This window comes from Dendrobates tinctorius, unplaced genomic scaffold (assembly GCF_039654945.1).
Source record: "Dendrobates tinctorius isolate UK_male_01 unplaced genomic scaffold, ASM3965494v1 ptg000011l, whole genome shotgun sequence".
NCBI classification, from domain to species: domain Eukaryota; kingdom Metazoa; phylum Chordata; class Amphibia; order Anura; family Dendrobatidae; genus Dendrobates; species Dendrobates tinctorius.
Window position 1 is genome coordinate 14,203,031 of NW_027361679.1, and position 27,232 is coordinate 14,230,262.

The 27,232-nt window shown below is 42.4% G+C and overlaps 1 protein-coding gene across 15 annotated transcripts in view; it reads right to left on the bottom strand.

Moving 5' to 3' along the window:
- BMPR1B (bone morphogenetic protein receptor type 1B) overlaps positions 1-27,232 on the bottom strand; it is a 708,903-nt gene that overhangs the window by 76,534 nt on the left and 605,137 nt on the right. For all 15 annotated transcript variants that reach the window (XM_073589916.1, XM_073589827.1, XM_073589836.1 and 12 more), the window contains one exon: positions 13,200-13,359. In XM_073589916.1, the coding sequence (XP_073446017.1) occupies positions 13,200-13,359 (160 nt within the window). The remainder of the gene's footprint in view (positions 1-13,199; positions 13,360-27,232) is intronic.

A 27,232-nucleotide genomic window follows, 5' to 3' on the forward strand; every position in this document is an offset into this window, starting at 1 on the left:
TCCACCCTACACATGGTTCAGATGCTTTGCAAACAGAGGCAGGCTGTAATTCATTTGTGGGAGGAAACATGGGCAGGCAGTTTGCAGGCAGACATGGAGTTGTCTGGTGTGCAGTGGTCGAAGCTGAAAGACCTCTGTAAAGTCCTTCAGTGTTTTGAGGAATGCACACGACTGGTAAGCGCAGACGACGCCATCCTAAGCATGAGCATCCCTGTTCTCATGCAAACTTTGACACACATTAAAGGAGCAGGCGTCTGCAGCTGAGGAGGAAGAGGAGGAGGGAAGCCTTGATGACAGTTAGCCATTGTCTGCTCAGGGAAGTCTCGTGGACAAGGTGGAGGAAGAGGAGGAGGACGAGGATGATGCGGATGATTATTTTGTGGAGGAGGATTCTTCTCAGGGGCAAGAAAAAATGTTGGCGTGGCAATGTCAGGTAAAGGGTTTGTGTGTGACTGGAGGGATGTTGAATTCCCAGTAAGTGCTCCTCCACACAGCACTCGCAGTGCATGATTGACACCTGGAACATTGTCCCACATGTCTGATCATGCCTTGCAGATCCTAAAAAGGGACCCCCGTATTGCAAAAATGATGAATGATGACGACTACTGGTTGGCCAGCATCCTGGATCCACGCTATAAAGGCAAATTCCAAAACATCATGCCACAGGAGAACCTAGAGCTAATATTGGCTAACAAACAAGCAACTCTGGTGACTGAGGCATTCCCAGCACACAGCGGCGGTGATGTTTTTCCAACGAGCCGTAGGGGGCAACAAGGAAAAGGTGTTTGTGGTGCACACAGCCAAAGTGGCGGTGGACACAGGGGTTTCATGACCATGTTGTGGACTGATTTTTCAAGTACCGCTCACACAACTGGTAATACTGCATCGATCGAAAGTGACAGGAGACAGCAGTTGTCAACTATGGTAACAAACTACTTCTCATCCCCTATCGATGTTCTCCCTCACCGGTCATTCCTCTTTGACTACTGGGCCTGTAAACTGGACACCTGGCCAGAATAGGCACAATATGCCTTACAGGAGCTCGCTTGTCCTGCTGCTAGTGTGTTATCTGAACGAGTCTTCAGAAAAAAGGACCCGTCTGTCAACCCAAAATGCCTTCATTAAAATGAACCATGCATGAGTTTCAAAGGATTTTGTCCCACCCTCCCCTACTGACATGTAGGTTGCCAGAAAAATGGCTTGCTTTTGTTCTCCTCTTCCGTGGACTTCTCCAATTACTCCATTTGCAGCTGCTGAATATCCAACATCAACATATGCCATTTTTTCCACCTCCCTAACTGGGCTGCCTCCCCCCACAGGGCCGGGGTCACCACCTGGCGCACGCACCCGTGCGAGTGAAGTTGCACTGGACAGGTGGGTGGGCACACTCTTTGGCAACGGCACTGGCACAAGGTCCCTCATAGTAGAATCAAGTGTCTCTGATGGTGGGGGTGCACACCCACCATCAGACACACTGGCATAGTATGAGGGGCCCTGTGTCAGTACCGCCGCCCACGAGTGGGCCCCCCCTGCTTGCTCAGGGCACCAGCACTTGCAATACTTACCTCTCCCTGCTCCACCACTGTGTAGTCTGGCCTGTTAAATACTTCACTGGGACTGTCAATACAAATTTGGTGAAATGATACTGTAGATGATGGTTAAGACATAGCTATGCCCTGTCCTGCTGGGCTCTATTTTCAGATGATCAATGGCTTCCATTTGTTATGGACGTCAACTCACAATGAGATGCAGTGGTGGTTTAACATCAGCTTTCACGGTTTTCCGACTCACAGACGTGTGACACTCCTGCCGACATTTTTAAATGTGTCCTCTCATGCCAATCCAATAGAATCGCCTACAGCCTGTGGCTTGTGTCTTTTGCACTCCAAAGTTACCTGACAGATCATGATAGGCAGTGAGGACAATGTCTACATCTGTCCCTGTGATCACAATTTGATGGAAATGAGTAACGGTGATGGGTTCCTCGGTACTGCGATACAGCAAACCTTTCTTCACAAGAACTGTTTTCGCTGTTTCCACAGACAAAGTAATTGAGGGTCAGCATCGCCTATGAGAATTCTCCCGGGAGTTTTTACCGTGATTAGTAATTCTAAAATTTCTGCAATCAGTCGACTTCCGTCTGTACTTGTATCCATCTCGTTTCCTCTTGCGGAGAGTCTGGACTGTCTTACTGAGATTGAAATATATATGAAGATTGAAAAATACCCCAACAGTGTATTCTGGTGCACGCTTCGAATACATAACCCTTTTTCTTCTTTTTAGATACTTGTCTAATCCATACTGAGGCTGTGAGTGTCTTTGTCGGACTCCGGAAATATACACGCAGATTTTTAATGTTTAAACTATGCTATATATACCTGCTATCCAGTGATACTGTATCCTTTCTCAACTTTCTACAATCCTGTCGAATCCATACTAGGCCTGAGAACGTCTAAGTCTGCCTCCTGATTAGAGATGAGCGGTGTTCGAGTCGACCTGTTCGCCAAGTTAAAATTCCAGCTGTTTTGGGCGGTGTTCGAGCCGTTCATTGAACTCAAACACTTTGCTTAAAATTCGGCTGTTCGAGGTTCCATTCGAGAACGGTTCGTTCACCAAAAGCGTAACTTCATTTTCACATAAATAATGGTTTTCCGTGTTAATAGACTGTTTCATGGCATAGTAGCGGTGTGTGGTATCAATCGGTGTAGTACACCTGTCAAGGAGCTACACCGTGTGTGTTTCTAATTATTTTTTACCGCATCTTGTCCAGAAAATCCTTTTGGGCCTTGTAGCACTGTCTGCTACTTAGCAGAGGAGCCCACCAGTGATCCAAGCTATGCCACCTGTTTATGTAAGAACTGCGTGCTACTCAGCATAGGAGCCCAGCTGTTAAGCAAGCTACAGCACCTGTGGTTTGGACACTTAATTTTTTCATTTTTTCTGGAATTCCGGTTAGGCCTAATTCCAGAATTCCGGTTGACCTGCACTTACTGGAAAATCCTCGTTTGTGGGGAAGAATTGTAATCCCAGATCCCCATCACTAACGGGGTTCAGCGGGTTATCTGCACTTGTAAGCGACACACGCTAGACCTTTCAGTGTAGCGCGCATGCAGCCCCGGACATGTAAGGGTATGACAGACCTGTTATTGTTCGATCTCGCATGCCAGAGCCTCGAGTGTCCCTCTAGTAAGCTTGACGCGTACCGCGGGGGCATGCCGGAGTCTCGTTCTTTAATGGAATTAAGCTGACAAATCACTAGCACAACTAAAAATGGACATCCACCACCACCCACAGAATCAACAAAGCTTGCAATCTGTCAATCTTTTCTGTAGCTGGCATGGTTGAGATTTCCCAGGTGGAGTTGAATTAAGCCGCAGGCTCCACTTCTGGTGGTGCCCTTCTGGACATTCCTTTAAGGTTCAGCTTTGCAACCATACTGGCCCCGGAAGCCAAACACTTTGCCTTCATGGACGCTGTTCGGAGGTTGGTGGGAATAACGCTGCCCGATCAGCAGTTGGCCTAATTTATGGTGGGAAGTCCGACGGTATATGATCATCTTCGATTTCAGATTTTTACTGTTTTTTGGTATTTTACATTTTTATTCCAGCCTTTCTTGACTTCATAAGGGCATGACATGCCTATATCTGTGTCTCCTTCCTCCTATTTTTACTCCTCCACCTCTTTTCTATATGTAGTTGCCGTTTTCCATATGTTATTTTTGTATTCTGAGCATTTTGTCTGCTTTGGGACACCTTTTAAGGTGTTTTGTAATTGTTTTCTATGTGTTTGTATGTGTTTGTCTGTCATTGTTTTCAATGGTTTTCGACATTGTTCGTCGAACGTTTGACAAACATTCGACGAACCTGCCTCGTGTTCGACGAACCAAAACTAACTGGAACACTAGCGGGGTGGCTCAACACTACTCCTGAATATATAGACATACATTTTTAATGCTTAAACTATGCTATATATACCTGGTATCTGGTGATACTGTACCCTTTCTGCCAGGAAGTCCTCCTCCACCCACCACTCTAAGTGTATCATTGACACCTGGAACATTGTCCCACATGTGATTATTTCTTGCGGATCTTCTTGTTATATTGTGGTGTGATCCATCCTGAGAAAGTGACAATCTGTGGGTTACTCCTGCAATTTAGATGTACATTTAAAAATTACCCCAACACTAGTGTATACAGCTCTACGCTTGTGATACATTACCCATTTACTGCTTTTTATATTCTGGTCTAATCCAAACTGACCAAGTGAGAGTTATTTTCTGACTGTGAAAATAAATACTGAGATTGACAACAATGACCTCTACACTGTGTACAGCTGTACTCTTCAGATCCATTACCGTTTTACGGCTTTTTATATTGTGTTGTAATCCATACTGAGCCTGAGAGCGTCTGTGTCTGCCTCCTGAAATATCTACGGAGATTTAGAATGTTTAAACTATACTATATATACCTGCTATCTGATGATACTGTACACTTTTTCTACTTTTTATATTCTTGTCTAATCCATACGGAGCCTGTGAGCATCTGTGTGACTGATGGTATATATAGGGAGATTGACAATCATCCTTTGACTGTATGGAGCTGTACGCTTCTGATACAGTACCATATATCTGATGTTATTTTGGGTTCATGTTCTGCAACATTTTGAAGTTTGGTGGAAGAGGCCGTGGACGTGGGGGGGCCAGCTGGTGCTGATGGTGGTGGGGCATCTGCTGGTAGTGGCAAAAGCACACTAGCAGCTAAGGCAGGAGGTGCTGAGCCTGTGTCATGGTCTGGCTCCAGAATGCCTGGAAGGCTACCTTTTCTGGGAGTAGGTTAACCGCTTTTAAAGCCGGAGCAACAGGAACTAGTTTTGGCTTACATTGCTGAAACAGACTCCAGCAAATATGCCCTCCTCTTCTGAAGTTTCAAAAAATGGAAGCACTGAGTCATCAAGTGCTGGCTCCTGGTCAGGAAGAACCCCTTTCCTTGTGTCCTTCACCCCCACCAAAAGTGAATGATGCAGCAGGCCACACTTTACATTAGTCCATGTAGCTCCTATCATACCATGCCTGGGTTATCAAGTCAAATCATGAATTCCCCAGTCCAAGATGAATCTGACATGGAGTGTGGGTGGCCAGCCAGGACAGTGGGGTTAATCGGTACCAGGCCGGTGTCTCAGAGGGATGTGTCACGTTGGTGGTGATGACTCATTCCGTGGCCCTGGGCGTCCATGCAAAGGGGTGAATAACGTTTATAGGTGAATGATACGTGACGCCACCTGTGGTTTCTGATCACATTGACCCACGCTGCAGTGTCGCTTCTCTGGGACAGATATTGTGGTGCAGCTAAGATGTAGAAGCCCTGCAGAGGTAGGGCCGTATTCGCAGGGCAGATGAAAGAGTTGGTAGATGGTCTGCAGTGCAGGATGTAGCAGAACCATGTGCAGGAGAAAGATGACAGACAAAGTCATGCAGTTCCTTTACCTGTATTTGGTAAGTGCCGTCCAGGACCCAGAGTACAGATGGAGAAGGAGTTGGTCCAGCCTGGAAGCAAATTTGGAATTCTCTCTCTGCAGATAGGTAGTGTGGCCTCCGTTCTAGCACTTACCCGAGGTACTCGCAGTACTGAGTTCACTGAAGTTCCCCCTGATGACTCTCTTTTCGAACTTTCTCGTATGGCAGGCAGCCATAGCCTTTTCGTTCTGGCTCACACACGTCGCTGCTGGGGCCCCTGAGCTTTCATTGGGAACAGAGCATTTACAGCTGCTACTTCCTCTGGTTTCTGCTGCAGGACCGTCAGTGTCCCTACAAACTCGGAGATCGGAATCCCGACCATGCGCTCCAGCTAGGAGTGAGCCTTAACTCTGCTCATCCTCCAGCTCCCCTTCTCATGTTCACACACTTCCCCTTCCCTGCACAGAGTGCCCTAACTTACCTCCTCCCAACCACAGAGAGCAGCTCCTCAGCAGTCAGGTTCAGAGGTCTCCCTGCTGGCCTGGAGTGGGAACTGTGTTCTGTGTTGGTTTAACTGCTAGAGAGATCCTTCGTTGTTCCCAAGCATGACATCACACTCCCTAGGAGGAAGGTAATGTCACTGTGGCAACCGTACTCCTGGGGGCGCCACAAATGCACTGATGCCCAGCCACTGCTAGATGATTCTGCTGGTACATTGACCCAGACCACTACATTCCCCTCGCAGTCTACACAGCCAGAATCTGACCCTGATGAAACGCAGGTTCCCCTTCCCGCATCCTATACCACCTTACACGGTGACAAAGATGAAGGTGCAGATGAAAGTGCAGGTTCTTTGAGCAGGTGGGGGGCATGCTCATGGGCAACGGCACTGGCACAGGGCCCCTCATAGTACGCAAAAGTGTCTCTGCCGGTGGGAGGGCCCACCCGCCGTCAGACACACCGCCGTACTATGAGGGGCTCTGTGCCAGTGATGTCGCCAACGAGTGGGCCCACCCTGCTTGCTCAGGATCACAGCACTTGCAAAGTTGAAATACTTACCTCTCCCTGCTCCACCGCCGTCACGTCTTCCGCATTTCCTGACAGTGACTTTCTGGTCAGAGAGCACGATGACATCACGTCTGTACGCCCTCTGCCTAAACAGTCCAAGTGCAGTAAGATGGAAGATGGGGATGACGAGGAGTCCAGACTAGTACAGGGATTCCCGAGCGAGGAGACTTATTTTATTGTTTTCAATGTTGGGACAGCTATTTTTGGGGAGCACTATACTCTGGAGAATGATATATGAGGCCCACCATACACTGGAGCATTCCAAAGGTGGACATCAGACACTGGAGCAGCATTTACAGGGCCCATTATGCACTGGAGCAATAGAAATGGGGCCCATTATACATGGAGCATTATTTGGGTCCATAACACAGTGGAGCTTCATCCATGGGGACCAACATATACTGTAGCATTATGTGGAGCTCATCATATACTGTTACAAACATTTTATGGGACCAATGATTCTGTATGGAGAAATATATGGGCCTCATTACTCTGTATAGTGCACTATGCGGTGGCCATAATACTGTATGGAGTAATATACTGTCCGTTTTTGGAGCTATTGGAGAATTTAAAATGTATATCAGTCATGAGATGTAAGAAGTGAAGTATTTTTCATTGTACTATACCGCTATTTCTCTGCCATATCAGAGGATCATGAATTGTGGCATGTGTTAAAAGAGCCCAGTGACACTCTTTGGCTAAAGTTGTCGGGGGGGTAGTGCTGGGGCTCCAGATTTTCGTGGGCCCTGGGCCAAATAACCCCTAGTTTTCAATGCCTAACTATTATTATAAAGTAAATTAAGGTTGACAAGCTTAAGTAAAAAGAATTGATGTTTTTGGCATTAAAATGGGCACTGTAGGTGAGTTTCATGTCCTCCACTCCCTGCCGACCTTGGTTCCCCATTGACTTGCATTGGGTTTCGTGTTTCAGTCGGCCTTCGACTTTTCACGATAATCGGCCGATTTCGTTCGACCCGACTTTTGAGAGAGTCATGAAACCCGACTCGACCCGAAAAAAGGCAAAGTCGCATCTCTAAGAGTTACAAAATTTTGTAATGACTCGAAGTTGCACCAAACTTTGTAAGTTTTCATAGCTTTTGCACAACTTTTTCAGTGGAAAAGCTCTGACGAATCGGGGACCAAGGCCCTAAGCCTTTATTTCATCTGGAGTTTGGTGTACAACTGCTTGAAATGCTGTAACGTTTTGGACAACTTGAAGGTACATAATAATTTAACAACTTTCGGTATTTTTATGCCAGTTCTAGCCAGATCCGCTAACTTTTATAAAAATGGGGAGAGTTTGGGCTGGATAGATCATAGCCAAGCACAATCAATAAAATACATAATAATTTACCACAAAGGTGTTGTAAATTATGACAAAAATGTATTCCAGTCCCTGATTGCCATAGTGGTGCACAGAAAGATGCGCCAAATTCAGAAGCACAAACCTTTTAATGAGTTTGGAGCGTCTTACTCCAGACATCTAATATATAAAGCTCGGTGTGGGGGTGTGTGTGTGTATGCCCGGGATTGGCATCCGCACCGTCGCAGCTACAGCCACAAAATTTGGCACAGTCACAAGTCTGGACCCCGAGAGCGTCATAGGCTATGTTGTGAGGCAAAATATTAACCCTGCGCATTCCCATTCACCAAACAATTTTGCCCCTATCTACATAATGGGGAAAAAGTGAAAGGAAAAATGTTGGAGGCAAATTGACAGCTGCGAGATGTGGACAAGGGGGAATTAAAGAATGAGAGCGATGCCGCCAAACAGTATATACTGTACAGTTGCTAAGGTGGGGCCCTGACATTGGATACTCACCACACACGGGGATATGAACACACACACAAAATTCGCCACACACTACCATGTGCTTCAACACATATACCATCCTCAGCACACATTTCACCACACACACACCAACCTCGCCACATAAAAGTTGAAACACAAAAGTCACCACTCAAAACTCACCACGCTGTCCCAGAACTGTTTAAAAGATAAAAAATGAGCTGTGATTGGTTGCTATCAGCAACAGTTTTCTTTGTAGACAGTTGTGGTAACTGAGGCCTATTATTCTTATCATTTCTATGGTGTTATCGTCTATTAAGGGCCTGTCACACTAAGCGATATCGCTAGCAATATCGCTATAATGTCACTGGTTTTTGTGACGTAGCAGTGATATTGCTAGCGATATCGCTATGTCTGATACTTACCTCCGACCGCACCTCCGCTGGTTATCGCTGATCGCACGAGAACGTCCTGGACCGTTTCTCGTCGTCAGCTTCCTGCGGCACCGACGAGTGACGCGTGGACGCGGGCGGGAGGACGTCAGGATCGCCTCGTCTGACAGGTAAGTAACGTCCCCCGACTGCTGCGATGTTGCTGGCGAGATCTGCCTGTGTGGCAGCTCACTAGCGACCACTTAGCGATGCACAAGCGATCCTGACCGCGTCATATCGCTGGTGCATCGCTAAGTGTGACAGTACCTTAAGATACATGGCTCAGCAGTAAGTATCACAAGATAGGATTAGGTACACGGCTCAGCAGATGGTATCACACAGGATAGGATTAGATACACGGCTGATCAGTCAGTAACACACGATAGGATTAGATACACAGCTCAGCAGAAAGTATCACACAGGAGAGGATACTTGGGCAAGATGTGAAATGTTTTTATGTGCAATATAATCATTATAATTTGTTATAACTAACCACAGTTGGTTACTATGCCCAGGCAACGCCGGGCTCTTCAGCTAGTTACTACATAAAGACTACTGTACAAAATGCCAGTTTAAATTAATTGGGGTCTAAGAGTCTTGTAAGTGTTAAGCAAGTGTAGAACTGACTCTGAAGAGCATGGTAATGTTCTCTGGCAATGATAATAGCTGCTTCTCCAGCTTTTCTTAAAAAAAAAAGTATTTAATCCAATAGGGAAAATAATTATTTGATAATCTGCTGATTTTACAATTTTTTCCACCTTCAAAGAATGGAGAGGTCTGTAATTTTTATCGTAGGTACAATTCAACTGTGAAAGACCAAATCTAAAAGAAAAAAACAAAAAACAGAAAATCACATTATATGATTTTTAAATAATTAAATTTCATTTTATTGCATGAAATAAGTATTTGATCACCTACAAACTAACAAGAATTCTGGCTCTCACAGACCAGTTAGTTTTTCTTTAAGAAGACCTCCTACTCTGCACTCATTACCTGTAGTAATTACACCTGTTTGAACTTCCTACCTGTAAACACCTGTATGACCCCTGTCCACACACTCAATCAACCAACCACACTCCAACCTCTCTACCATGGTCAAGATTAAAGAGCTATGTAAGGACATCTCGGACAAAATTGTAGACCTGCGCATGGCTGGGATGAGTTACAGGACAATAAGCAAGCAGCTTGGTGAGAGGCAACAACTGCTGACACAATGAATAGAAAATGGAGGAAATGACAAAATGACTGTCAGTCGTCCTCGATTTGGGGCTCCATGCAGGATCTCGCCTCAAGGGGTAAGGATCATTCTGAGATAAGTCCGAAATCAGCCCAGAACTACATGGAAGGACATGGTCAATGACCTGAAGAGAACAGGGACAACAGTCTCAAACATTACCGTTATTAACACACTATGTCATCATGGATCAAAATTCCTGCAGGGCACGCAAGCTCCCCATGCTCACACCAGCACATATTCAGGCCCGTCTGAAGTTCACCAATGACCATGGGAGAAGGTCATGTGGTCAGATAAGACCAAAATAGAACTTTTTGGCTTCAACTCCACTCGCTCTGCTTGGCGGAAGAAGAATGATGAGTACAACCCCACGAGCACTGTCCCAACCGTAAAGCATGGTGGGGGAAAACACCATACTTTGGGGGTACTTTTCTGCAAAGGGGACAGGTCGACTGCACTGTATTGAAGGAAAGATGGTTAGGGTCATGTATCGTGAGAATTTGGCCAACAATTTCCTTCTCTCAGTAGCAGCATTGAAGGTGGATCATGGCTGGGTCTTCCAGTATGACAATGACTCGAAACACACAGCCAGGGCAACTAAGGAGTGGCTACGTAAGAATCATTTTATGGTCCTGGAGTTGCTCAGCCAGTCTCCAGACCTAAACCCAATGGAAAATCTTTGGAGGGATCTGAAACTCAAGGTTGGCAGATGACAGTCCTGAAACCTGAAAATCTGGAGAAGATCTGTATGGAGGAGTGGGCCAAAATCCCAGCCACAGTATGTGCAAACTTTGTAAAGAACTACAGAAAACATTTGACCCAGGTAATTGCAAACAAAGGTTTCTGTACAAAATATTAAATTCTGTTTTTCTATTGTATCAAATACTTATTTCATGCAATAAAATGCTAATCAATTATGTAAAAAATCATAAAATGTGATTTTCTGGGCTTTTTTTTCATAAGATTCTGTCTCTCACAGTTGCAGTGTACCTATGATAAAATTTACACACCTCTCCATTCTTTGTAGGTGGGAAAACTTGCAAAAATCGGCAGTGTATCTAATACTTATTCTCCCCACTGTTTATCTTGGGATCCCAATGCATGAAATAATAATAAAAAAAAAAAAGTATGAAGTTTACATGAGTGCACGGTTTCTGAATGGTGCCACCAGTAGTACATATGTATACAGTGACATACTGTACATGTAGTAGAGACAGAAGAAGGACATATGGGCATCTTCTACCTACTGGCATAGATGCAAGGCTTGCAAATTCACTTTGCTGTTTCTAAAAAAGATACATCACTTTTCCTCTCTGTCTATATTTTTATATCCAACAATAATCCTATTCGAAACAGTCTTTCAAGTTTTCTCCATTAATAATGATGTTAACACCCTGTAAAACACTGAGAATTTTCTATTTGGTATTAGGGTAGGTTTCCACATGGCACAGATCACTAGAGACAGACTAAAGCCAGACTTGGCTGATATCCCAGAGTATTGAAACTCTGCTTTTCTAAGGCAACTGAAGTTACAATACCAACACGGCCTGGCCCGTTCCATGATGAGCACTAACATTGGCTGCATTTACCCTGATTTACAACTCCAGTAAAAGATGACTGATAACTGGTTTGTTAATTAAATGATGAAAGACCAGGTAATATGCAGTAGCAAAAAATGGATCACCTCCTCCAATCAAAGACATTACAATTACAGATTGGGCTGTACATACAAAATATATTGGTATTTGTTATTACATTCAGCGGCTCCGTTGGAGTTTATGCCTGACTACGTCTTGCTGCCCACCTCCAATAGACGTATACAGCTGTAAATTATACATGACAGAGCACACACTGTGACTCCGACAACATCATTATAAGCAACTGCCCCATATGCCGGAATCTTGTTTTGCAGGGTCTCGGAGGCAAGCCCCAACTGAGCCACTAAGCGTATTGTCAAATGCTGTGTGAACCCAGTCTTACTATGTCATTGTAAGAAATGTGCCTAGTTTGCACTACACAAGAGGGCATGTCATTTGTTTTTCATTATTATAGGAAACCTATCACTTGATTATTTCAGTCCAAATTATGGGCATCCTGATTTGAAGTCTGGCTGCACAATTGCAGTCAGGTATGTTCAAGTCTGAGACGTGACTAGTCCCATGTTGCCCATAGACAGATTTTCTACGCTAGGCTCCAATTTATTGAAGGTTTGGATTACGTTTTACCATCTTTGCGGAGATGTCTGTCTTTTATTACACGAGTCAGGACATGTGCATTCATCTTTGTCCAAGTCAACAATTCTTGGTTACTCTTGGTTATGCGCATTGCAGTACAAAATGGTCAACTTGACAATTTCATTTGTTAATCTGGTAATTTATAAATAATTGGAAATATAAAATAAGTTTGCAAGCAGACACATATTATAAATGCAACCAGTGCAGCTGCATAAGGTCTCACCGCCACCATCTTCATCAAAGCAGCTAGCAGGTTAATGCTGTCTTTCGTCCCTGTTCACATAACTTTAAGTGGTTATTCCCAAAAATACAAGTTAGCCCAATTTTTTTTCTATGGGATTAGTGGAGTGATGCACTCAGCAGTTCGACAGGCAATAAACGGAGTTAAGTCCATGAATGTCCACCTCTGCTACACTTAAAACAGGACCGCAAAGCCCTGTTCTAGGGGATCTAAACCCACAGAGCTCCGGATTGTTGGGAGTCCCAGTGGTAGAAACCACCAATGATCAGAAAGTAACCCCTATCCAATGAAATGGGGATAAAGGATTATTCCAAAAAATCAAAGTTAAGATTACAACATATCCCACTGTAAAGACAAGGAGTGGGATGTAGGATACATCGCTAACCGATATTCTACAGATTGCTAAAAGTATTCTATAGATGTACTGTACTACAATAATAGATTTTACAAGTGGATGTTTTCCTTCCTTAACACAATAATTGTCATTATGATCATTTATCAATAATATCTATATCATTAGTCATTTTTATTAATAAATATTATTTAATGTATGGTTACTATGTAGATAATCAAATATATGTTATTTAACTGAAAAATTATATATCCCGAGTTCCTTCAGTTTTGGGTAAGCAAAGGCAATGTCCTACTGTTTTATAGAAAGGAACTTAAAAAGAAGGCCCCCTTTATATAATGAGCACATGCATAATGAAAATGAATGGCGGCATTCCATGCGGAGTCATGTGTACCAACCAGCAGGTATTGTTGAATGAGTCCTCCGGGCAATGGTGATGACAGTAACATGACAGCATCTTCTGTGGTGGGGCAGGTGCTGTGCTCTCCGTGTCCTCCTTCCTGCTGTCCATGTTGAGCTTTACGGAGCTCCTCAGGAGCATATTATCAAAAAGATTTGCTGAAAGGGAAACGGATAAATTATACGATCTGGGCATAAGGCCAGCCTCTGGACATATTTAAATATCCCAAAAAGAAAGCGAATAATTTCACAGTAGGTTAAACTTTGGATTTCCATGAAGAAAGCAGTAAGCTTCCAAAGATTACCAGATGAACGTCCAACGCTATAAATCTTCAGAGACTTCCAGCAACACATTCACTAGTTCACTGTTAGCAGCCGTAGAATAAATGATAATGTTAAAGGAACACCCACGATCCAAAGGAAATAATAATGCGGAAATAAAAGGGCACCGACGAATATCTAATAACAAGAATGTAGAATAATGGTGTCAAAATCTAATACTTAAACATGATGAAGCTCTGTGAAGACACTAATGAGCTTATTAATGGATAGCTGAGAGGACACAGCTTTGAATTACAAAACATTCTTGACAGCCGAAGAATTTCAACACAACTGGTGTGACTTCCACCTGCTGTAGACTAGTCCCATCAATGAACACAAAAAGCATCTGAACACTTGTGACATAGCATTCACATCATAAAAAGAATGCTCGGGGACACGCAGTGTTCTACCTAGGGAAGGGCCTAAAGGGACACGGCAAGACCCCTATTTTTGGTGTTCTGTGATTTCCCACTTAGGACCTGCACAGATTTTAAGAAGTGCTCCTGTAATATCACTGCATGCAATCCTAGTGCACTTATTAACATGAAGAACCTATGTTAAAAATTTAAAAACACATTATTTAATAATGAAATAAGTTCTTTATCTCCTCGAGTCTGCTTCTAATAATGGCCCTGTTCCAGGGAAACTATTCTACGGACGAAAGCACAGTATCACATGTTCTCATAATACGGATCTATTTGACAACTGCCTACTTGCTACTATTCATCTAAATGATAAAACAACTCTAACATAACGTATGTCATGAATTCATACGACTTCATTGACAACATCATCATAAGTCTACAGTATCTCCAAAGGTGATCATACACATAGGACTAAGTTCGTTCTAACCCACCAAATGTAGCAGGACTCGACAACCATCTTATGTGTATGAGATATCCTGATGTTTATTTGCAGGACGCCCAATCGTTTACCTCCAAAGGTGATAGGCTACTGCCAGAGAAATTTGGCAGATACTAAAGGTGAACATGCACGTGAGATATCTGCAGACTTAATAAGCATTCAGCAGACAGCTATCTCTCCCTAGACAAGAGCATAGGGCTGAGCATTCATGTATCTTCAATGGGTAAAGAGGAAAAAGCCAGTGACAGAAGCCTGTGGCAGAGGCTCATCTCTCCTAAAATTCAAAATATTGGGTGTTCAAACTTCAACTACCTTTTATTTTTTACCTCAGCATCATGGAAGAGAGTAGGAATGTCCTCATACACATCAGATGGTCAAAATTAGTCAGTTGAGCCAACTTTCATCTCATGTGTATGGTGGGGTTTACTACCCTCTCTCTATTGACAACACATGTACATTTAGCCAAACTGAGCTTGCATGTGCTTAAGAGGGTTATTAGGAATGTCTGTTAATGAATGAGCATTAGGAGGACAGAAATCTAACTGTTTTGTAAGTGTGTCATTGATGGACTGGTGAATTAAAATGGAGGAGACACACTGGGGCTCTTGTAAATTGTGTAGAACGCAGAAAGCATAATTTGCTGTACATTTCAGAACACATGGGGAACATACAATAAGTGTGAAAAGGAAACATAGGTGTGAAGAGGAAGCCATAAAACAATTAAGAGAGTCATTTAGACTTTATTTGGGTGTAGCATGTGAAAGTCTGGATTGCATGACTTTGACTTCAGCCTGATGTGTTACTCATTCTCATGACTGTAAAGTAAAGTAACCAGCCTTAGTTCACTGTCTACTTGTCATTGTAACATGGCCATCATTCCAGCCATATATTACACTTAACCAGTAGCTTCAGTAAAAACATGAGCCATAAACCATGAAAACTAATTTTTTTTTTTTTTAAATAAAAGGGTGTTCATGACTGTCTTTGCATAAAAAGAATTAACACTGGTTTGTGATACTCTTGAAATGTGGCCTGTATAAATGAACAGGAACAGATGTTGTGTTTCTGGGTCAGTGGAACATAACCTCTTAGAATAAGTTCTCTTTCAGCAAGCAGTCACAAAGCTGGTTTTGTAACTATACAACATTGTTATTCATGGATAGAGAATGAACTTTTTCAATAAGCTCCAGCCAGAGATTTTCAGACATCTGGCTCATAGGGTGGCACAGTTAAATAACAACATTAATAGTAATATGGACCGAAAACCATAGGTCTGTGTTTTCTTATGACATTACGGACTTTGGATGAAATTTAATGTTATCCAGTCTCTCCACCACCTTTTGGGAAGAGAAGTGATAGATCAGTCTCGTGTCTAGCAGAAATATCGGAAATGAGACAATTGGAAAAAAATAATGCATGTAATAAAAAGACATAACAGTGCACTGAGCATCCTTGAGGACATTTGTTTCTTATTAGGTCTGTGGGAAGTCACAAGTGCAAAGTGTCTCTTCAGTAAGGTAGCACGCAGCATCAAAAGCCATCAGGGAAACATGGGAAACTTGAGGAAGAATTTCTATGCGATGCCAAAGATGAATACTGAGAAGTTCTGTCTTGTTTTGTGTTTGCTTGCCTATTTTAAATGGAATCTGTCAGAATGATTTCACCTCCCAACCTACTGTATTTGGGTTTCTTTGCTGTTATTTGGAAGTGCCCTTTATGTACTTACTTTTGTCTTATAAAGGTGTTTAAATGGCACATGGTACGTACTTGGGTCCTAAAGATGCCTGCCATATAAGAAGACACCAGTAACATAATGGCACATGATAAGTGGAGGACCTGCTAGAATCTCCATTGTGGATGAGGACCTTTACATTCATACCAGCTATAAATGTTAAAGAGGTTGTCTACTATTTTAAGGCTGATGACCTATCCTTAGGATAGGTCCTCAATGTCTGATCGGAAGGGGTGCGACACCCAACACCCCTGCTGATCAGCTATTCTCAGGAACAGCAGCTGCTGGAAGAGTTCAGTTATGGAGATGCTCCGTGTAATGATTGTGGCCATGGTCGGGTACTGTATAATCGCCTCCTATTGATTTGAATAGGGCGCAGATGTGCAGTACCCAGCTGCAGCGACTTTTGGTAGATGGAGTAGATCCATAACTGAGCGCTTCTGGCAGTCAGCAACACCAAGAATAGCTGATTGGCGGGGGTGCTGGGTGTCACACCCCAACCTATCAGACATTAATCACCTATCCTAAATGATAAGTACTTATAGCATTGGACAACCTCTTTAAACTTGAGGATGTTTTTCCTTCAACATTGCTCAATCTTTGCACAAGTCAACCAGATTGCCTTCATGGTAGTCAGCGAATTACAGTGAATCACTAAGGTACTGACATTCCTCATGTATTTGGGATAAGGTATTACTTGACTACTGTCGATCACACTGGTCTGTAGATTTCATTTTGCACATGGCAATTTTGATAAGGACTCCAATTGTTTGCTAAACAACATTAATCCAATATTGGAATATGCCAGCAATAACCTTGAAAAGATGCAACTCACTACACAACCAACACATGGCCACATATAGACACACAGCAAAACATTTCCCGACAGTGTCACAAAATCATGTTTTTTGTTCAAAGGTGATCATCTTGAGCCAAACATCTCAAGGTATAGATGCATATTTCGGCATTAGCCTTCATCGGGGGAATGACAAAGCCCTGATTAAGCCTAATACCAAAATGCACATCGGGACCAGCCATTCCAGCAGGAGATGATGAATTCAGGTTTGTGCACTTATATGATTTGTGTACTACCTTGGTAAAATATTTTTTGCCCAACTTGGTCATATTGTCACTATCCACATATTAACTGTAATATTCAGCTTTTCATCTGTGTATATTATGAACTATTCTATGTATATTATGAACTTTACAATGTACCCTATTACGAATCTGACCGCTAGCCTATACATCCCACCTCTTCCTGCTGTTTTCTGTTGCCCTCTCTGTGTACTCATTGTGCCTTTTTTTTTTTTCTTTCTATGAAATTTGTGAATCAATAAAAATGTAATATATTTTCTTAAACATTTTTGCGGTTATACTTCTCTTGTGACTTGGCTATTAACATCTCAAGGTATGTTGAGTAAAGAGGAAAGGTGAAGAACGGTACGATAAAACACATCTGTACATGGAAACACACACCCACATGCAACACATAACCTACAATGAGAATTTAATTTAAACCTATTTTGCGTACACATCTTCATGAATAAGGAGCATTGGATGAACGGCGTACACCTCTGTGTACGACAAACTACAAATCCTAAAACTTGAGTAAGATTAGTGGCATAGCAAATGCTGCCGCTCATTATAAATTTGACGAGGAATGGCTGCCATGCCTTTGTCTTGCCCAAACGCTATCCATTTTGCTGGAGCTGGGAGAAACTGGTGTGAAAATGGAAAAAGTGTGAAAATTCTGGCACAACTCAGAGTACATTTATGCCAGAATTCTGACATGAAAGCTTTGATTAATTGGGCCCTATATGTACAGAGGTATTCTCTTTTAGAAACTATGGGAATGAGTCATCAAGATCGGCAATAGTCTCACCACATTTTTTGGAGTGGATGTTCTTGGCTTGGCACAAATCTTACTCCAGTCCCTGCTGGAGAAAGATTTTTGGTGTTACAAGTGTGCGAATTTGATGAGCTGGGGTCGTGACAGCGCCATCGCGCCCAAAGTTTAGCCACTTTGTTAAATCTGTGGTGAGAATGACGAGAAACCACCAGAAATCACTTTTTTTGCTCAACCTTGCATTGTACAAAAAGAAAGCAACTGTTCAAAGATTTTTTTCATCAGATATCTGGCAAAATAGCTTTGATGAGTGGCCCCTATGCTCTTAGAGATGAGTACACCTTTATGCTCACAAAGCCTGAAAGAGCAATATCATACATGGTCACTTATGGTAGGTTACTATTCTTCCTAACATAGATGTATTTTTTTTCTTTCTCTGTCTACAATAAAAATTCTGTCTACTGAATAAAACAGGATTTGTGATTTTGAATAGTTACAGTATGTCAATATGTCTAATCCTGTAAATAAAGAGTTAAATATGTTTCATTTCGGCCGAGACATTGATTTCTTTATACTGGAGATGTTCACTAGCAGCCTTTTGATCGCAATCTGTGCATAGCATTACATCAGATTTATTTACGGTATTGTGTTTCCATTGAATAAACTTGGTTATCGTTTTTCTTGTGACCGCTTTGCGCCCAATCGAAATGAATAAAACATGCGCATAGAAAAAGGATCTGCCTGGTAAACATTAATAATCACAAATCAAACACCAGATGCCTCCCTTAAAGTTTTCATAGAATTTATTCAGCGCGGTAAAAGGTGATAAGGGAAAACCTCACCTACAACACAAACAAAAGAAATGAAGCGACAGTCGACTGGAACGATGCTCCAAATATGCGCGGCAGATCCAGACAAGCGAACAACAGTCTGACTGGATGGAACAAGCAGCTCGGTAATCTGAAGCTCTTCATGGCTTCACTTTGATATCTGACCTTTACAGACACATCTGAGCTTTGAAACAAGTGTGTGTGAAAACATTTTAGTGATAATCATCCCAGTGTGTGAGGTGAGAAAGCCTGCCGGCTAAAAATAGGCCAATTATGTCTGGATTTATCTGCCGAATCCTGACTAAATCCAGGTACCTAACGGAGGTAATAGAGTTGTGTGAAAAAGTGTTTGCCCCTTCCTGATTTCCGATTCTTTTGCATGTTTGTCACACTTAAATGTTTCAGATCACCAAACAAATGTAATATTAGACATAGATAACACAAGTAAACACAAAATGCAGTTTTTAAATGAAGGTGTTTATTATTAAGGGAAAAAGAAATCCAAACCTACAGGGCCCTGTGTGAAAAAGTGATTGTCCCCTAAACCTAGCGTTTGTGATAAATGACAATGAGTCTTTTACAATGCTCTGGAGGAATATTGGCCCACTCATCTGTGCAGAATTGTTGTAATTCAGCCACATTGGAGAGTTTCCAAGAATTAAATCGCCTTTTTAAAGGTCATGCCACAGTATCTCAATCATATTAAGATCTGGACTTTGACTAGGCCAGTCCAAAATCTTTATTTTGTTTTTCTTAAGCCATTCAGAGGGGGACGGTGTGTTTTGGATCATTATCTTGATGCATAATCCAAGTGCGCTTCAGCTTGAGGTCACGAATAGATGACCAGACATTCTCCATTGTGATTTTTTGGTAGACAGCAGAATTCATGGTTCCATTTACCACAGCAAGTCTTCCATGTCCTGAAGCAGCAAAACAGTCCCAGACCATAACACTACCGCCACATTTTACTGATGGTATGGGTCCCGTTACACATAGCGACGCTCCAGCGATCCCGACAACGATACAACCTGATAAGGATCGGTGGTACGTTGCTACATGGTCACTAGTAAGCTGTCAAACAGGCAGATCTACTCAATGACGCACCAACGATACGGCAATCCGTATAATGGCCTCGGCGGTCGTTGGGACCTTGTCACATATCAGCTATTCTGATGACTCAGACCTCGATAGGCGTGCTTCAGCGTTGCCTTTTCCACGCCCCTCTGCTTCAATTGGTGGCCACTATTTGGCTATCACTACGTGATTTGCTTCAACGTCCCTGTCTGAGTCGCTTGTGCGCTATTTATTCGTGGATCAACAGTCACTGACATGGGGAGATGCAATTATGATAACTGTACATATTAAATGTTATGATTGCATATAATTGATAGCTGACCTATAAAAGGAAACACTACAAAGATCCTAATTTGACACCACCAATCGGAGCTGAGGGGAGCGTTGAAAAGACAAAGCAAAATCACGCCTGCGTCCCTGAGTTCTGAAGTCGCTCATCGTTGTTATGGTGTCAAACACAGCGATGCATGCTGGCTAGCGGGACACCATTGATCAAAACATGGCCTAGGACATTTGAGCTCGATAATCAATATCGCAGTGGGGGGCTGGTCGCCGCTATGTGTCACATGTAGCGAGATCGCTGTCGCGTCACAAACCCTGTGACGTTTCAGCGATCTCGCTAATGATCTCGCTATGTGTGAAGTACCCTTATAATGCTCCTTTTCTGAAATGTTGTGTTACTTCTACGCCAGATGTATTGGGACATACACCTTCCAAAAAGTTCAACTTTTGTCGTCAGTCCACAGAGTATTCTCCCAGAAGTCTTGGGGATCATCAAGTTGTTTCTGGCAAAACTGAGATGAGCCTTTATGTTCTTATTGCTCAGAAGTTTTCATCTTGGAACTCTGCCATGCAGACCATTTTTGCCCAGTCTCTTTCTTATGATGGAATCATGAACCCTGACCTTAAGGCCTCTTTCACACATCCGGTGTCAGGGGTCCAGCAGCGTGCGGCGAAAAGCCGGGCCGCCGGATCCGGCCGGCAGCGTTGACACCGGATGTACATGCGGCGCCTGATGCGGCTTGGAGGACATTTAAAGGAGCCGCAGCACCGGGGGTCGAGAAAGCCAGCTGGAGAGAGATCGGGAGGCAAGAGAGCAGCCAGAGAGACAGCGAGGGATGAGAGCAGCCAAAGAGAGAGCGGGGGACTAGAGAGCAGCAAGAGAGACAGCGGGGGATGAGAGAGCAGCCAAAGAGAGAGCGGGGGATGAGAGAGTAGCCAGAGAGACAGCAGGGGATGAGAGAGCAGCCAGAGAGACAGCTGGGGACGAGAGAGCAGCCAGAGAGACAGCTGGGGACGAGAGAGCAGCCAGAGAGACAGCGGGGGACGAGAGAGCAGCCAGAGAGACAGCGGAGGACGAGAGAGCAGCCAGAGAGACAGCGGGGGACGAGAGAGCCAGCCAAAGAAAGGTATGGAGCGTATGGGGAGAGAGAGAGAGAAGGGGAGGGGGAGAGAGAGAGATGCGCGCCGGGCACTTGTGGGGTTAAAACTCACAGTGCCCGGGCATGCGCTGTTGAAAAAGCCAGTCCGGCGCTGCAAAAAAACGTTGCAGCCAATGTTTTTTGCAGACGCCTGACGGCGCATGTTTGCCGTATCCGTCAAAACTCGGAGGCGCCGCATGTCCATCCGGCACGATGCGGTGATCATTACATTCTATGTGAAAAAACCGGATCCAATTCCGGATCTGGTTTTCACAATTTTCGCCGCATCGTGCCGGATTTAAAAAAACAGATGTGTGAAAGCAGCCTAACTGAGGCAAGTGAGGCCTGCAGTTCTTTGGATGTTGCTGTGGAGTCTTTTGTGACCTCTTGAATGAGTCGTCACTGAGTTCTTGGAGTAATTTTGGTCAGCTGGTCACTCCTGGGAAGGTTCACAACTGTTCATGTTTTTGCCATTTGTAGATAATGGCTCTTACTGTGGTACACTGGAGTCCCAAACTTTTAGAAATGGCTTCATAACCTTGTCCAGATGGATAGACCTCAATTACTTTGTTTCTTAGTTGTTCCAGAATTTCTTTGCATTGTGGCATAATCTCTAGCTTTTGGAAGATCTTTTGGTCTACTTCACTTTGTCAGGCAGGTCCTGTTTAAATGATTTCTTCAATGAGAACAGGTGTGACAGTAATTTGGTCTCGGTGTGGCTAGAGAATTTAAACTCAGTTTCCCAAAGATGTGATAAGCCACATTTAATTTATATATCACAAACCTGAGTAAATAAACTGCAGATAGAAGAGTCCCATTAAGATTAAGTTTATTTCAATATTTTTTTAAAAAAGACATACAAATTAAATTAAAAACAAGATGTCTCCAGAAAGAGAGACGTCACTACAAATCAGTTAACCACAATGTGTGCAATTAATGGCAAAACAAAAGTTCACAAGAAAAAACCTCTCTCTCCAGAGCATTGTAAAAGACTCATTGTCATTTATCACAAACGCTAGGTTTAGGGGACAATCACTTTTTCATACAGGGCCCTGTAGGTTTGAATTTCTTTTTCCCTTAACAATAAAGACCTTCATTTAAAAACTGAATATTGTGTTTGTGTTGTTATCTTTGTCTAATATTTAAATTTGTTTAGTGATCTGAAACATTTAAGTGTGACAAACATGCAAAATAGGAAATAAGGAAGGGGACATACACTTTTTCATGCAATTGTAGACCTTGGAGAGAAATTCCTGCTCAATCATCCGTCAATCTGTCTACTGTCCAAACCAGGGATGGGGAATCTGAGACTGAAGGGCCGTAACAGCCCAGAGACCAGTTCTTGGGCCGGCAGCAGTATTTTAAAAGCCGCCACCCCATTAATTTCTCCTTGGTATGTGATCAAGCGCACAGTGTTCACTACTAAACGCTGAGGCACAGGCAATGAAAGATTATGTCCTGACACTAGTGTTAGCGTCAGATCGTACTTTGTGGGCAGAGTTAGCGCGAAGAACTGGATTAAACATTTACTAAGCTAAGCTGCTTTATCACATCATAAATGGAGAAATGCTAACAACTCGCTACTAGACAACATTAAAGAAAAGATAGCAAGAAAGTAAAAACCACTCAAGGCAGTGTCTAACAAAACTCAAAATATTACCCTTGGATGTGTAGGATGGTATGTTATAAACCCATTCCTTACAGACCAAATATTTTCTCTGTGTCAGGGCATCATAACTGCAGAATGTAAAAACAACGGTGATGGTTGCGGTTCTGCTCCACCAAATATCACTTTACAGCAGTCCTTCCGTACAGCAATCGGTGAGCATCCAGCACACATCCGTTTTGCTGTCCAATTTTTAAAACAAAGATGCTTTACAATCTAGATCCCTGTGATGAGAACATTGCTGAAGACAGTAGGACAGCAATAAACTAGAAACTGCGCTTTTATTACAATTTATACCGTCTTGGAATGGTGTTCGCTGTCGCCCAGCATATGGTAATACCGCTCTGCTGTATTTTGATTTGTTGCCGTACTAGAAGAAATATGTGATAAATCCTCTATATGTTTCTCCCGTAGTCAAGGCTTCTCCACTTCACTCTGAAATTAATTGCACTTGTGGGACAACAGCAATCAATTCTGACCACAAAAAGGATTGGCACGGTTCACGGTAAACGCTCTCCCAAACTAAAAGCCTTTCTGTGTTTGTAAACCTTGCTGCCTTTGCTCAGACTGAATGAGCGGTATATTTACTTTGCTCCCTCGGAAAACAATGTTAACCATTGTACTGCCATTTCTGTCCATCTATAATATACACTCGCTACATATACGCTAGATCATAAAGTCTGTGGGCACTTCTTTTTTCTTTACTTAAATACATGTACCGTATTTTGGACTAAAAATTATTTTTGCCATCCGGTTTCATTAAAAATCTTGCACCGTTTGGCTTTATAGGCATTATGATTCCCCAAACATGCAACTTTGGTGTGTGGCCATTAATCAGCTGAGGGGAAGTAAAGCAAAATCATAACATAAAAATTAGAAACTTTCCCATTAAGCCATCAGAATGAGTTCCCTGACAGATTCTTAATTAACTCATCTGATCATCAATGGAAGAATCCAGTAGAATCTGAATTTCATTTTTTTAGTGCCTAATAATTTTGCTCTGATAATTGTAGATAATTTTTACGGACTGTTCTGGAATTTCTGGGTGGTTGGCTGCCCTGCCTACAATTAGCTATACAGTATGCTATGGTAATGATTTGAATTTTAAGCAAGATTTTAAAAGTTTAGATGTTTCTGTTCTTTAACACTAGGACTACTGGACTCTTGACCCCGCCTAGAACTACTGAAAGGAGTCATTTTGACTCCTTGCTTGTTTTCGTTTATTTTTAGAGTTTCATTTGTGGTTATTTATTAATAATTATATTTTTTGTAATGTATTATTATTGTGAGATCCAACAGTAATGCTTTTGATTGTTTTTTTTCTGCTTTTCTTATTTTTCTACAGAAAATAACAATAATTATAATAGACGTTTTTCAAACATTTTTTTTTATTCAAGTGCACACATATAAACAACAACTGAAGAACAAAAAGCAGAGAAAATGTAGGTGGAGGAGCATAAAAATGAAAATATGGCGCAGAATTCACCTTCTAAACATTTGGTGTTTCGCATTTTAGGCATTGCCTTTGATTTATGGCAGTACATTGCCCACACAAAGACTTACCACAAGTCTTACAATTGCCGACAGATCTATTTTTCTTGCACTTTTCTTTGATCTGGCAAAATTTTGTTTGAACCATCACTTCTGAGCATGTAGAAACTTGGGACGTGGAACCCTTTTCCCTATCTGTGACATAAGGACCACTCAACTCTCTCACAAGCGTTTGCAAAAATGCCTTGCGTGACATTTTTTGGTGGGTAATCTCCTTGAATATTATCCATGCATTTATACCCGCAAAGTCTAAGGCATTTTCAAATGCATGAACAGGCCATCTCCTTGTGCATGTTCGTGTGGTATATTTTCGTGCCATCTGATCCACTACATCTACTCCATATTTTGTTTCATTGTAAAACTTTACCGTTTCTGGAGTTTTTTTAGCGGAATCAGACGCAACAACAACATCTGGATGGACGGAACTCAAAATGACAACATTTTTGTTGGGCTTTCCTTGATATACTGTAAGTGTAAAATTGTCTTCATTTCTAAACACTTTAGTGTTGTACAATTCCTCTTTCATGGATTTTATTTCTTTAGGCACTTCTCGCCTTCTCTTGTTCAGTGTTCCCACGATGGTTGTTCCTTTGCTTTTTAGCTGTTTAGCTAATTTTACTGAAGTAAAATAATTATCGGTTGTAACATTGCGACCTTTTTTCAAAAACGGGTCCAATAACTTCATTACCACATGGTCAGCTAAACGGTCCTCAGCACGGCGTGTGTCATCTTTTGCCTAGATAAGGGAAGCCATTTGCCAGATATTTGCTCTCCTTATCAACAGCTAGCCAATATTTGTGGCCATATTTATCTGGTTTGGAAGGCATGTACTGCGTGAATGGACACCTAGTTTTGCTTGGGAAAAGTTGCTCATCCACCGTTATGTATGGGCCAGGTTTGTAACACGCAATACAATTTTCAATAAACCTGTCCCACACAGTAGAAAATAGAGCAAACTTGTCCGTTTGCAGTCTCTCCGATTGAGTAGATTTCTCATCAAATCTGATAAGATAAGAGCCTAGAGTAAACAAGCTATTTTGTTCAGTATAACACAGTAATACAAGCTGGTAAAACACAAGGAAAATGTGAAAAGTTGACATGTAAATTGAACTACATCTATATGAACATCAGGGTAAATAAGACAGAGTGAAAAAATTATGCACAAAACTTTATAGCAACATTTAGTGACAAAAGGACCTCAAAATATAGTAGGGAGTCAAAATGACTCCCTTCAGTAGTTCTTGGTAAATTTTGAAAAAAACGCGCAAATTTTTCACCAAAATTATTTATTCTCACAAAATCTTTTTTCACATCATATTTGAGGAAAAGTCACCGAGTTTCAAGCCGGAATTCTGAAAAATGTAGTCACAGAAGAGAAATAAAAAACGAAAGGAGTCAAAATGACTCCATCAGTAGTTCTAGTGTGTTAATGTGAAACATTACCATGTTGGATATACATTTTTTTCAGATAAGGTTTCAATGAATATCCCAAACCTCTTGGCACATGACATTCACTGCCGGACACAGTGCAATCAATACTGCTTCCAGCACGTTAATGTGTATAAGAGCGTTATAATAGGAGTCATGTGAGGATGAACAGAAGTGAAGGGACATCTATTAAGGACAAGCCACACTCCGCACTGGGGCTAATCCTGCACCTGTGATGTGTTATATGGCATCTAAGAAGTGAGCTCCCGGCTATACCACTAGAATACACCAGCTGCTTTTCTCAGTATTCTCCGTGATTGAAAACTGACAGCTCATTTTATTTAAAGGCACATATGTTACCAAGGCATGACATTTATCAAAAGGGGAGCATACAGAATAGGGCATTATGGTCACTAAAAGGCAGTCAGAGCCAGTACAGGAATGGAGAGGCCAGTAAGTATCCACGAATGATGTCAAATTAATAATAAGAGTGCAGTGTCTGGAGTTGGTAAAGGGGCAAACAATTGCTAGAGCATGAGGTGGGCAATTGACTTTCCCAAGGGGCCACATGAGACCGTGACTGTTGTGGAGGCTGATCCAATTAGCTGAAATTGGTTCTGCTCAATATTGAAATAAACATTAATTATAATTATTTTATATAAATATTAATTGTATCCTTTAATATTAAGCATAATCAATTATGGTGACAACCCCCTATATATACAGTATGAGTCCACACAAAGCCCCCTATACTGTAAGAACCAACACACAGCCCCCCTCTATACACTGTTAGAGCCCACACAACCCCACTATATACAGTATGAGTTTCCATTTAGCTTCTCTATATACAATATGGGATTCAAACATAGCTTCCTATAAACAGTATGAGACCCCACATAGCCTCCTATATACAGTATATGCCTCACATAGCACATAGCATCCTATATACAGAATGAGCCCCCAAATAGCCTCCCATATACAGCATGAGCCCCATATAGCATCTCTATATACACTATGAACCCCACATAACACCCTGTACAAAGTATGAGCCCCTACATAGCCTCTTATATACAGTATGAACCCCACATAGCCCCTATATAAAAGCATGAGCCTAGCCTCTCATATACAGTATGTGCCTCCACATAGCCTCCTATATACAGTATGAGCCATCACATAGCCTCCAATACACAGATTGAGCCCTCAAGTAACCTCTCATATACACCCTGAGCCCCACATAGCCTCCCTACATCCCCATGTACAGTGTGAGCCCCACATAGCCTCCTGTGCACAGCATGG